Below are 14,065 nucleotides of genomic sequence, written 5' to 3' on the forward strand. Positions count from 1 at the left end.
TTTGTCCTGTTTTTTGTATACAGGATATACCCGGGCAATTACCAGTGCTATTGCCGGAATGTTGTCAGGGCCCAAAGCCATTGCAGTATCCAGCGCCTTCAGCCATTTCTTGATATCACGTGGAGTGAATCAGACTGGCATCTGTGATGCTGGGGACCTCTGGAGGAGGCCGAGATGGATCATCCACTCGGCACTTCTGGCTGAAGATTGTAGCAAATGCTTCAGCCTTATCTTTTGCACTGACATGCTGTGCACCTCCATCATTGAGGGTGGGGATATTTGTGGAGCCTCCTCCTCCAGTGAGTTGTTCAATTGTCCACCACCATTCATGACTGGATGTGACAGGACTGCAGAGCTTAGGTCTGATCTGCTGGCTGTGGAATCGCTTAGCTCTGTCTGTCACTTGCTGCTTATGCTGATTGGCACACAATTAGTCCTGTGTTGTAGCTTCACTAGGTCGACACCTCATTATTAGTTATGCCTGGTGCTGCTCCTGGCATGCCCTTCTGCATGCTTCATTGAACCAGGGTTGATCCCCTGGCTTGATGGTAATGGTAGAATGGGGGATATGCCGGGCCATGAGGTAACAGACTGTGGAGTACAATTCTGCTGCTGCTAATGGCCCACAGCGCATCATGGTTGCCCAGTCTTGAGTTGCTAGATCTGTTCAAAATCTATCCCATTTAGCACGGTGGTAGAGCCACACGAGACAATGGAGTGTATCCTCAATGTGAGGATGGGACTTCATCTCCACAAGGATTGTGCAGTGGTCACTCCTACCGATACTTTCTGGACAGTTACATCTGCGGCAGGCAGTTTGGTGAGGATGAGGTTAAGTATGTTTTTCCTCCTTGCAGACCCAGTCTAGTAGCTATGTCCTTTTGGACTCAACAAGCTCAGTCAGTAGTGATGCTATCGAGCCACTCTTGCTGATGGACATTGAAGTTCCCCACCCAGAGTATATTCTGTGCCCTTGCCCCCCTCAGTGCTTCCCCAAGTGGTGTTCAACATGGAGGTGCACCGATTCATCAGCTAAGGGGGGGGTCCTTACATGGTAATCAGCAGGAGGTTTCCTTGCCCGTGTTTGACCTGATGTCATGAGACCTCATGTTGTCCAGAGTCAATGTTGAGGACTCCTAGGGCAACTCCCTCCCGACTGTGTACCATTGCACCACCACCCCTGCTGGGTCTGTCCTGCCAAGTGGGACAGGACACACCCAGAGATGGTGATGTCCGGATCATTGTCTCTAAGGTATAAGTCAGTGAGTATGACAATGACAGGGTGTTGCTTGACTAGTCTGTGAAACAGCTCTCCCAATTTTGGCACAAGCCCCCAGATGTTAGATGAGGGAAGTGAAGACATGGTAACTAAATTTGCAGATGACACAAAGATAGGTCGGAAAGTATGTAGTGAAGAGGACATGAGGAGGTTGACGATGGATAAAGATAGGTTGAGCGAGTGAGCAAAGATCTGGCAAATGGACTTTGGAACTGTCTGCCTTGGAAGGTGGTGGAAGCAGGGTCATTGAATATTTTTAAGGCAGAGGGAAATAGATTCTTGTTAGGCAAGATTCGTGTTAGGTAAGGGAATTAATGGTTATCGGGGTTAGATGGCAATGTGGAAATCGAAACACAAGAAGATCAGCCATGATCTTGTTGGATGGCAGAGCAGGCTCAAGAGGCCGAATGGTCTACTCCTGTTCCTATTTCTTATGTTCTTATGTTAGCAAGGAGGACTTTGCAGGGTCGACAGGGCTGAGTTTGCCGTTGTCATTTCTAGTGCCTTGCTCGATGCCGGATGGTCCGTCTGATTCATTCCTTTAAGACTTTTTAGCAGTTTGATACAACTGAGTGGCTTGCTAGGCCATTTTCAGAAGGCGTTTAAGAGTTAACCACAATGCTGTGGGTCTGGAGTTACATGTAGGCCAGACCAGGTAAGGACCACAGATTTCCTTCCCTAAAGGACATCAGTGAACCAGATGGGTTTTTACAACAATCGACAATGGTTTCATGGTCATCATTAGATTTTAATCCCAGATTTTTATTGAATTCAAATTTCACCATCTGGGGAACCCAAGTCCTCAGGGCACTCGGTCTCTGGGTTACTAGTCCAGCAACAATACCACTACGTCACCGCCACTGCCTCCCCTAACTCAATGTTAAGTCCAGAAGGCTGCAAGGTGAGAAGTTGAGTGGTCGGCAGTTTAGAGGGAATAGATTCGAAGGAGCAGGAGGTGGGTTTCATGGACAAGATGAGCTTGCTGTGGGCATAAGGGGAGATAGGAGAGAAACTAGAAAAAGATGCAATTTCAGGGCTAAGGCAGGGGAGAACCTAAGAGGAATTTGGCCGAGTGATCTAGGATAAGGGAAAAAAGTTAGTTGGAGCCTGAGTGGCTCAGTCAGTAGTGCTCCAGCCTTCGAGCCAATGGCTCTGGGTTCTAAACCCACTCCAGGACCCTTCTAGAAAGGAAAGGGCGGCAGTTGCATGGGAACACCACCACCTGCAAGTTCCCTTCCAAGTCACGCACCATCCTGACTTGGAACTGTATCATCGTTCTTTCAATGTCGCTGGGTCAAAGTCCAGGAACTCCCTTCCCAACTGTACTGTAGATGTAGGTACACCAGATGGACTGGAGCAGTTCAAGAAGGCGGCTCACCACCACCTTCTCAAGAGCAATTAGTGATGGTCAATAAATACTGGCCTAACCAGTAACGCCCACATCCAGTGAAAAAAAGCGGCAAGGGGAGCTGATTAGATGGTTTCAATTTTAGGGACAAAGAAGTCCATGAGCTCCTCACACTTGTTGCACAGAAGTTCACTCTTCTGTTTGTATTGATAGGTGCCTGAATTTGTAATATTACAGGTTCAGATGTTTGGAGCAATGACAATGAAAAAGCCTGGATTTTCCGATATTGATGTTATTTATGCCACCATGGTTTTGGTTGATCTTAGAATGAAATGGAAGTAGGCTGGTTACACCAAATATTTTGTTAGTAAAATTGCAGGTACAGATTTGAGCATGTCTAAGGAGCACTCTAATGGTGAGGATAAAAATTGTGAAATTAATGTGGCAATTAAAGGAGAGTGCAATCAGGTGATAAAAACATTGGCAACCATCAAAAACCTATTTGCAACTTTTTCCAAAACTGAAGGAGCAGAAGACTAAGAAAACATGGGAAAAAATAAAGGGAATGGAAACCCATAGTGCAGGAAAGTGTCAAGAGACATGTTGGAGCAGCCAAGTTAAAGTGGAAGTCATGCTGCATAAGGTGGTCATAAAGACGATTGTCCTCTGCATCACAGAATAGTACCATCCCCATAAGTCAGCACTGCAGTATGCCTGCAGGTAGATGCAAATACACTTTAGGCTCAGTCCATCATTATTATCACTGGATGTGCCAACCTTATGCTGCATAGTAGCTACAACTCTGCTTGCAGCAGATGGCACAGCTCTGATTTTGCCTCTCTTTGTTGACGTAGACTATGAAAAGATAGCTTCCCCTAGTTTATGCCATGTAGTTGTGCCGTGGACTATACATTTGGTTGGAGGCATCTTGAAAGGTGCAATCAGTCATTGTCAGATTTTGATCACCCTGGCATGGTTTCACTCATACAGTGCCACTTAGTGTATGCAGCGGTGTATTTGTCGGTGGGCTGAGAGCATCTGTCGTATACCTCAGTCTGACTGGCATCCCTCCAAGCATGCTCGATAGAGGGTTGACACTGGAAATCCTATTGGTGCTAATCCTGATGCTGGAACAAAAAATAATTTATCTCAATTGGCAGAAAGTCTCATCAGAACCTAATTATGAATAAATAAGAGGAAAAAAGGAAAAATAGTTCAGAAATGGACAAAGTATATTTATATTTATATTTCTGTTCCCTTTCCATGACTTCCAGGGTATGGGCTATCACCTAACAATCCTAAATGCCCATTTAATAAGGCCATCCTCTACTTTATGCCCCTGTATACCAGAATGTCAAAAATTGCATTTATGACTGATAACCCCCTAAAGTAATATTAATATGAAGTGTCCGCCTGTTTGCTGCTGCTGCTGCTGTTTCATCCTGCCCACAACACATCCCACTGGGATGCAAACTCACCAAATTGCCAACAGGTTGAGAATTACATTGATTTGTTCATCCTAGCTGCCAAATTATTGCTGCTGCATGGCAAGCCAGTGCCAGAAAATCCAGGATTGGTTTGACCTCATTTCCACCTTCACATGTCAGAATAGTCAGGTAAATTGTAATGCCCAGTTCACTGTTACCTGTGTAGAGTCGGGTGCAGCACAGTCCACAAAACTGTATTTATTAGAGATGTGCAAGTGTCTGCCATTACCGTTTATCTGCTAACTTGGCTAAAAGTTCAACATTATGCTAATAAAGGATCAAAAAACGGATGACTCAGAGTATATTTTGATAACAAATAGATACTTTGACTATGTTACAATGAGATTTATGTGTCATGAAAAAAGAAAAAGTGTAGGATGCTGCTAGAGTATGCTGCAAAAGTAGTTCCATTACATCAATAAATGTACTTACTTGAAAGAAACAATAAAAATTGAATTTTAAATTATCATTGACAGATATAGCAATCTTTTAGATAGTTTTCCTTTTTATGAGTTTATATCTGTCATACTTCAGCAGAATAGAACACACTACTTTGCACTTGAAGGGATGCTTTCAGTGTAGGATAATTTTGTGGGTTTTCTGTTGTCATAGTGATAATGCTTACCTTTTGAGTATTTTCTTTCAATATGCAATATTACATTGAGCTCAATCAGTTCAATTCTAATTAAGGTCTTTTATTTAACAAATGTGCCATAGTCCATTGGAAAAGCTTTGTTAAATTAATCTGAGGGTTAAAGTTAAGACTCTATATTTTTCATTCTGGGATGAAAAGCATGTTAATCAGTTGGAAAGTGGCGAATGCTGGCTCTTCCTTATTACCTGAACTCCGGCCTTTGAACTTGAATGGTATTCATGTCACGTTGTAATTTTTCTGAAATGCTAACCTTCTTTGCTTTATAGTTCCAGGATTTTCTGTGTTTGTTTCAGATTTCCAGCACTGATATTTTTCTTTCAAGCATAAATTCAGCAACCTGCACTCCTGGCCATGCTCAAAGCGAGCGTGAATCAGAAATTGGGCCACAACAATGTTACACTAAATCTCCAAACCACACTGATTCGAAAAAAAAGGATAACAGAATGTACCTATTAAACTCTTTATTATCTTACCACTTTCAAGGTAATGATGTTGAAATACCCTTGTCTCTGATCTTCAGGCGGTGGTGCACTATGTTGCGGACAATAGCTACTGCCACAAGTTCACACTTGGAAGAAGTTCAAATGGCATGTTGAAATTTCCTGCATACAAAGAATAGCCCCATCTCATTTAATGTTATCACTTGAGTTTGTTCATTTTGGTTAAAAGTGGAGCAGGATGTTTATGTTTCTCAAATCCTAAACTCTGTGGGGTAATTTCAATGACTTGAAAATCATGTGATGTGCTAACCTAATATGCGCTCCCATCACACACAGCTCTGTGCCAGGATCTAATTTGTAATATACTGTATATTTACTGGGCTTCTAGTTTTTCTTAAACTTGTGTTAATGACATCACTATCATTTCATACATTGAAGTTGTCAGCTATGATAGTATTTTGCCACTGTGGAACATATATTTGTTATTCCACCAGAGGAACGTAACTTTCTATTTCTATAAACAGTCTGACGTAAAACAGAACTTAAACTGGACAGATTTGGACCCTCAAAAGACAATATATTTGTGATGAAATGTGTCATTAGGGTTAGGGTTAGGGTTTCCATAAACTGACCACCAAGTTTCAGCATATAACTGCAGCAATTCAAAATCAGAATTTTCTTCACATTTCCCACTTTTACAACTATATCCATCCCAAATGCATCCAGACTGTTGCCAGGATGTTTGAGGCAGGAAACAATCATGCTTTGACCTCCCTCTCTCCACAGTCAAGGTTTTCAGTCACACATAAGTTGTGTGGATCCCTGGAAGCTGAGAGGTTTCCCCCAACTTGATTCCCCCCACAGCTCTACAACCATGGTCTATCTCTGGTTTTTAGGGGTCAGAATTTTGCAGCCTAATTGAATCCAAGTTAAGGTGCTGGTTAACCCAGCATAAACACATTACCGCAATCATTGATAAAATACAAAGTTCATCTTATCAATACCTGCTCCATACCAGATTGAAGCTCCAATCCATCAAAGACAATTATCTCTGGGGTTTGCAATTCTGTTTTACCTATCACTCTGATAGACAAATATATCTGTTCTAAGGATGCATTTGTATTCCACAGAGTGAACTGAGAGCGAAACACTCTTGAAATCACTTGTGATCTTCCATTCCTTGTATTAGAATTGGTTTAAATCCCTTTGCCTTTCTGAAGAAATGACATTGCCATGTTTCTTGTAACTGACTGCTGAAATACAGTGAAAAGCTTAATGCGTTTCATTTTACCATTATTCCATTACCATTATTCTAAATTGTGATTTTTTTCAAAAAGGATAAGCTGAGGGAAAAAAGAAGAGAAATGGAGGGATGGAACGCAGGTTAGAAAAAGAATATTTTAAAGGGACTTTTGGAAATGGGAGACAGGGGAAAATGGATCAAGTTTTACAGAAGCCAGCATTCAGACATTTGAGAACTGAGGAATGTAGAACTCCTCAATATTCCTCAGTTTTACAAACTAGGCCATTAAATCTTTTCCTTCCAGAAAGCAATCACCAGATAACGAACACTTCAGAAATTTGCCTTTTTAAAATATTCCATTCACCCATGTCTCAAAATTTATCTTTGTCCCAAGACATTACAGCATGTTAGTCTTCTTTAATACTATCGTCCAGGTAAGTACAGTAGCTCATGGTGTAACCCTTTTCAATCTCAAAGGCATCCGTGAATATCAGCACCTTAAATATTGTGTATCTTTGTGACTAGAATAACAAAAGTAAAAGTTATTAAAAGTATGTGCTTCAAAGAGCTCAAGTCCAAAATAACATTGCCCTTTGCATGTTGAAGATAGTTAATCCTTAGTGCAATGAAATGATAAAGATTACAAATGGCTCGCTTTTTCTGCAAAAAATTGAACAAAATAAAATGAACTAATGATATTAATTCGATAATAAAATCATTTATTACCAATAAAGCCTTATGTCATATGTTTTGTTACAAACAAATAAAGCAAAAATGAGGCTGCTGTATCCCAGCGTAACACAAGCTTAGAGGATGAAATTTAGATCAGTCACCTCAGAACTGAACTTGTTGGTGAGCTCTAGGACTGACCCTGTCTAAGCCTAGAAGAGACACCTAATTAGAATTAAGCAGGCAAACATCCTCGTACCCTCATCAGTGCTAGCCTACCATTGCGGTTGTGCCCAATGCTCACTGCACCCATGTCTCCTTTGACCCCGATGTAAGGAGGTCAATAAGAATATATTTTTTTTTTAATCTCATTCTTCACGGTCTAGGAACTTTGTCTCAACCCACCCTCCACCCTCCTCTCTAGTCAAATTATGTCTATCAAGAAGCTGGTACACCTCATCTCACTGGGTACTCTGGCCTACAATACTATACCGCATTCCAAAAGCAGGTAATCACTCTCAGCACAGGAATCCACATGCACTCTCATTGGCGCTACCCCTGATAATAGTTCACTTTCAAGCAGCAGGAGGTTTACACACCCTACCTCCTGCCCCTTTATGACAGAGGACCAGCAGAATCCCAAAGGAATTTACATATTGAGAGTTGCAGAGATGTGGAACAGACTGCCCAGTGGGATGGATATTGTATAAGAATGAAGCAGAATTGAAAGGGTATTTAAGTGGGCTATTGAAGGATATGAGTTTTTACAAGTGGCCAGATAGATTCCAGGGTCTTTTCTGTTGCCTTGCTCTGTTTGGCTCTGTTTTGTTCTGTTTGGTTCTCTTTGACTCTGTTTGGCTCTGTTTTGCTCTGTCCGGCTCTGTTTGGCTCTGTTAGGCTATGTCTCACTCTGATTGGCTTTCTTATGTTCGTATACTATTTGATTTCAGGATAATATCTATATTAAATTCTCACAAAGTAAAAATATATAAAATGCAATCATGTCAAATATTATTACTCATAATTCTGAAAAATTATTGCATGTGTATCTAAGACCTTTGATGACACTTAACTTCGGTTCCTTATCAAATGTCAGTTTTTATTCATTCCAGTTGTACATTTTCCAGCTTTGTTACATGTAGAATTTAATTGGTGCATAAATCCACATTAATTTCCCTTTCTGACCAGTTTGCTGCAGGATTCACAGAGATGATGTCAATAGTGTATTGTTGATTTCTACTGAAGCCGCAGAAGCCCAGCATTTTCCTGTGAAACTATTTAGTGCAGGGCATTGTTCAAAGTGTTACAAAAAGTTTGGCACACTCTGTATTCAATACAAACTGCAGATTATTTATCAAAAGCTTCCAAACAACTACTATCCCTTGCTTTTCAGAGTTTGCCGGAAGGACAGTCAGCAGCTTGGGACACTGCCAAGAAAGAGGAAAACCGCTCCAAGAACCGATATGGGAATATCATTGCTTGTAAGTGGAAGTTGCATTGAATGGATGCATTCATATATATCCAGTCTCTAACACTGCTTATCTGTGGAATTCTCCCTGATAAAAATTAACAATGAAAATGAAACAGAAATCTTAATGAAATGTGCTATATTTACAGAGTATTTCTAATTGTTAGTCTGCCTAGTTTTACACACCAGGCTCCAAAAAAGAAACCAGTGTAGTTCATACTGAGGGCAAATGGTAATAATAATGCTTTTAAGTCAATGCTGTAAACGCAGTGGGATAGATTTCTCTTGCAGGGCGGCCAGCATACTGAGCACAGCTGTTGGGCAGCAGTGGCTGCTACTATATTGGGTGGCTAGGTGTAGTCTACAGGCTTGAGGATGGTGCGTCACTGGTGCAGGGATCAAGTATTGGGTTGGAGAAATGGGGGAGGAATCTGGAGCAAGAGCATCCCAGGCTGGTTTGGTGGAGTTTGGAGGAGCACTCCTACTCCTCCTGATTTCATATTGTAAGTACCCTGTTAATACCTTATTTATAGTCCTGAGATGGAGCTCAACCTTGGGGTCCCAGAAAGCTAAGAATGAAACTGTGAAGTCTCACTCCTGCAGGTAGTAAATTGTTCTTAGAGATTGTCTTAAATTTAAGGTATTTGTTCCTACTTCTCCTTTCTCTTTTTTTCTCTCTCACGTAATTCAATCTTTATTTCCCTCTATTTATTTCTCCTTCTGTGTTGATTCACCCTATTTCCATCTCCATTGTTTTCTCTGGCCTGGATCTTCTAAGCAGCAGCAATGATATAGGGGGAGGCAGTGGGATAGTGGTAATGTCTTCGGACTAGTAATCCAGAGGCCCAGGCTAATTCTCTGGGGAACATAGGTTTGAATTCCACCACAGCAGCTGGTGGAATTTATATTCAATAAATAAATCTGGAATTAAAAGCTAGGCTAATGGTGACCATGAAACCATTGTCGATTTGTTGGAAAAACCCCTCTGGCTCACCAATGACCTTTAGGGAAGGAAACCTGTTGTCCTTTCCTGGTCTGGTCTACACGTGACTCCAGGCTCCAGACCCACAGCAATGTGGTTGACTCTTAAATGCCCTCTGAAATGGCTGAGCAAGCCACTCAGCCACTCAGTTGTATCAAAGCACTACAAAGCCAACAAAAAGGAATGAAACCGGACAGTCCATATCGACCTAGGCACCAGAAAAGACAATGGCAACCCCAGCCCTGTCAATCCTGCAAAGTCCTCGTTATTAACATCAGGCAGCTTATGCCAAAATTGGGATAGCTGTCCCACAGCCTAGTTAGCAACAGCCTGGCATAATCGTGCCCACGGAATGATACCTTATAGACAATGTCCCAGACACTACCATCACTATCTATGGGCATGTCCTGTCTTACCGTCAGCGGTATATAGTCGGGTGGGAGTTGCCCTCGGAGTTCTCAACATCGATGGGCCCCATGAAGTCTCATGGCATCAAGTCAAACATGGGCAGGGAAACGTCCTGCTGATTACCACCTACTGCCCTCCCACAGCTGATGAATCAGTGCTGCTCCATATTGAGCACAACTTGGAGGAAGCACTGAGAGGGGTATGTTCTCTGAGTGGGGACTTCAACGTCCATCATCACAGATAGCTCGGTAGCATCACTACTGACCAAGCTGGCCGAGTCCAAAAGGACATAACTGCTAGATTGGGTCTGCGACAGGTGGTGAAGGAACTAAAAAGAGGGAAAAACCTACTTGTCCTTGTCCTCATCAAAAAACCTGTCATAGATGCATCTGTCCATGACAGTATTGGTAGGAGTGGCCACTGCACAGCCCTTGTGGAGAAAAAGCCCCGAGTTCACATTGAGGATATTCTCCATTGTGTTGTGGGATAGATTTCGAACAGATCTAGCAACTCTAAGCTGGGTATCTATAAAGTGCCGTGAGCCATCAGCAGCAGCAGAACTGCATACAACCACAATCTGTCACTTAATTGCCCGGCATTCGGGGGGTTCTACCATTACCATCAAACCAGAGGATCAACCCTGGTTCAATGAAGATTGCAGGAGGGCATGACAGGAGCAGCACCAGGCATACCTAAAAATGAGGTGTCAACCTGGTGAAGCTACAACACAGGACTACTTGCATGCCAAACAGTGAAAGTAGCATGCGATTGACAGAGCTAAGCGATCCCACAGCCACCAGATCATATGTAAGCTCTGCAGACCTGCCACATCCAGCCATGATGGTGGTGGACAATTAAACAGCCCACTAGAGGAGGAATCTCCACAGATATCCCCATCCTCAATGATGGAGGAGCCCAGTACAGCAGTGCAAAAGATAAGGCTGAAGCATTCGCAACAATCCTCAGCCAGAAGTGCCAAAGGATGATCCTCCTCCAGAGGTCCCCAGCATCACAGATGCCAGCCTTCAGCCAATTCAATTCACTCCATGTGATATCAAGAAATGGCTAAAGGCACTGGATACTACAATGGCTACGGGCCCTGTCAATATTCCGACAATAGTACTGAAGACTCATGCTCCAGAACTTGCCGTGCCCCTAGCCAAGCTGTTCTAGTACAGCTACAACACTGGCATCTACCCGGCAATGTGGAAAATTGCCCAGGTAGAACCTGTACACTAAAATCAGGACAAATCCAACCCGGCCAATTACTGCCCCATCAGTCTACTCTCGATCAGCAAAGTGATGGAAGAGGTCATCAACAGTGCTATCAAGTGCCACTTGCTTAGCAATAACCCGCTTACTGATGCTTAGTTTGGCTTCTGCTAGGGTCATTCAGCTTCTGACCCCATTACAAACTTGATTCAAACATGGACATAAGAGCTGAACTCCAGAGGTGAGGTGAGAGTGACAGTCCTTAACATCAGGGCAGCATTTGACCAAGTGTGGCATCATAGAACCCTAGCAAAACTGGAGTCAATGGGAATCAGGGGGAAAACTCTCCGCTGGTTGGAGTCATACCTAGCACAAAGGAAGATGGTTTTGGTTGTTGGAGGACAGTCATCTCAGTTCCAGGGCATCACTGCAGGAGTTCCTGGGGATAGTGTCCTAGGCTCAACCATCTTCAGCAGCTTCATCAATGACCTTCCTTCAATAATAAGGTCAGAATTGGGGTGTTCGCTGATGATTGCACAATGTTCAGCACCATTCATGATTCCTCAGATACTGAAGCAGTCCATGTCCACATGCAGCAAGACCTGGACAATGTCCAGGCTTGGGCTGATAAGCAGCAAGTAAAGTTCGTGCCACACAAGTGCCAGGCAATGACCATCTCCAGCAAAAGAGAATCTAACCATCGCTCCTTGACATTCAATGGCATCACCATCGCTGAATCCCCCCTCTATTCACATCATGGGGGTCACCACTGACCAGAAATTGAACTGGACTAGCCATATAAGTACTGTGGCTACAAGAGCTGGTCAGAGGCTAGGAACCCTGAGGCGAGTAACTCACCTCCTGACTCCCCAAAGCCTGTCCACCATCTACAAGGCACAGGTCAGGAGTGTGATGGAATACTCTCCACTTGCCTGGATGAATGCAGCTCCCACTCAAAAAGCTTGACACCATCCAGGACAAAGCAACACACTTGATTGGCATCCCATCCACAAACATTCACTCATTCCACCACCAATGAACAGTGGCATCAGTGTGTACGATCTACAAGACGCACTGCAGGAATTCACCAAGGCTCCTTAGGCAGCACTTTCCAAACCCACGACCGCCACCATCTAGAAGGCAAATGGGAACACCACCACCTAGAAGTTCCCCTCCAAGGCACTCACCATACATCACTGTTCTTTCACTGTCACTCTGTCAAAATGTGTCACTGGAACTCCCTTCCTCACAGCACTGCGCATGTACCTACACAGGGACGGCAACGGTTCAAGAATGCAGCTCACCACCACCTTCTCAAGGGTAATCAAGGGCAATAAATTCTGGCCTAGCCAGCGCTGCCCACATCCTGTAAATGAATAAAAGAAAGTGGGTAAGGTGGATAGGTAAGTCAGTGTGTGAGGTGGGTAAGTCGCTGAGGTGGGTAAGTGGGTGGGTAGCAAAGGGGTCATGCCCTGGAGACAATGCTCCTGGCTGTGACCTCTTCAGCAACCTCCTCCCACATCCACCACATCTGTGTCCTCCTTTCTTCCCACAGGTGCAGGGCAAGCTTTCTCCTCTGGACATCCTCTGCCAGAAACTCCAATGCTGCCTCTGTGAACCCTCCCCCTCGACCCCTGAGCCATCCTGATACACGTCATTGTCTGTTAGCCAGCAAACTCAACACCTTCAATGAAAGTGGTTGCATGAAGGTTATATTTTTCTGTTTGACAAAAACTGCTCCTAATTAGCACTCGAGTGCGAAACGTGCAAGTCTCTGGTTTCATGCTTCCAAACACATTAAATCATTGTAAGCAGCAATTAGCTCCAAAATTGCAGGCTAAAGGCAAACTTTTAAGCAGTTATGTCTTATTAGCACAACACCTATTTAGTGCCTGTGTGCCTGTTTTCAGCCTTTCATTAAAAGAACCCTCTTTATGTTTATACCTCTCCTCCACCCCTCTTCATTTATAATGGAGTTTATCTATTGAGCCTCAGTCACGTCCCAGGAAAATCTCAGCAAACAAATAGAAACATATTTTTGCTTGTAATCAGTTATAAGATAAGGCATTCAAAAAATGAACATACAGTACTTCAACTGGATTCTCCTGACCTGCATCTTCCAAAGTATCTTCTTGTACAGCAACAAAACAAGGAATATACAGTCCTCTAAGGCTGGGAACATTTAAAAGAAAGAAAGATTCGTTTTTTCATTTTGGCAGAAGGTTTGTGCGGTGGGTCCTATGCATCTCAATTCACAGAACAATATCTTCAGGGTCAATCTAATTAACATAATTGTGGTGAGCCCCCACATGAACTCCTGGTTCCTCTGGCAGGAAAGAGAGAGCAATGGCCCAATCTTCACCTGGTGATTAATTTCATACCTAAACTGTCATGAATAGAACTCTTATACGCACTCTACAGGAAGAATTAAGTATCTGTTATAATCCTTGAAGTGTTTGCTTACTTCTGCCAAAAGGATTGATTGGCTAGTTTGTTGATAAACACCGTAGACTGCTCCAACTAATCAATCTCAATGGAGGAATGCTTATAATTTACCACCTTGCTATAACAGAATTCTGGACTTCAAACAATAAGCCAGCCTTAGGTAAATAAACTTTTTTGTTAGTCTAAGAATTATTGGTGGTGATGTTATTGAATAAGTGCTTAACACACTTGAACCAAATTTCTACCTGCCCTATTTTAATGGAGGTAGTAAGCTTCAGAGTGGAGAGTGGAATTTGACGCATCTACATTAAGCATTCAAACAACATCATTGCTATCAGTAATTTATACCCTCTTATCTAGCCATGATTCAGTGGTAGCTTTCCCATCTGTTGAGCCAGGAGGTTGTTGGTTCAAATCCCAAGTACTGAG

The 14,065-nt window shown here is 43.0% G+C and overlaps 1 protein-coding gene across 6 annotated transcripts in view; it reads left to right on the forward strand.

Moving 5' to 3' along the window:
- Window positions 1–14,065, forward strand: part of ptprt (protein tyrosine phosphatase receptor type T) — a 1,450,199-nt gene that overhangs the window by 1,320,682 nt on the left and 115,452 nt on the right. For all 6 annotated transcript variants that reach the window (XM_078555116.1, XM_078555118.1, XM_078555117.1 and 3 more), the window contains one exon: window positions 8,515–8,602. In XM_078555116.1, the coding sequence (XP_078411242.1) occupies window positions 8,515–8,602 (88 nt within the window). The remainder of the gene's footprint in view (window positions 1–8,514; window positions 8,603–14,065) is intronic.

This window comes from Cetorhinus maximus, chromosome 13, assembly GCF_964194155.1.
Source record: "Cetorhinus maximus chromosome 13, sCetMax3.hap1.1, whole genome shotgun sequence".
In the NCBI taxonomy this organism is placed as follows: Eukaryota; Metazoa; Chordata; class Chondrichthyes; order Lamniformes; family Cetorhinidae; genus Cetorhinus; species Cetorhinus maximus.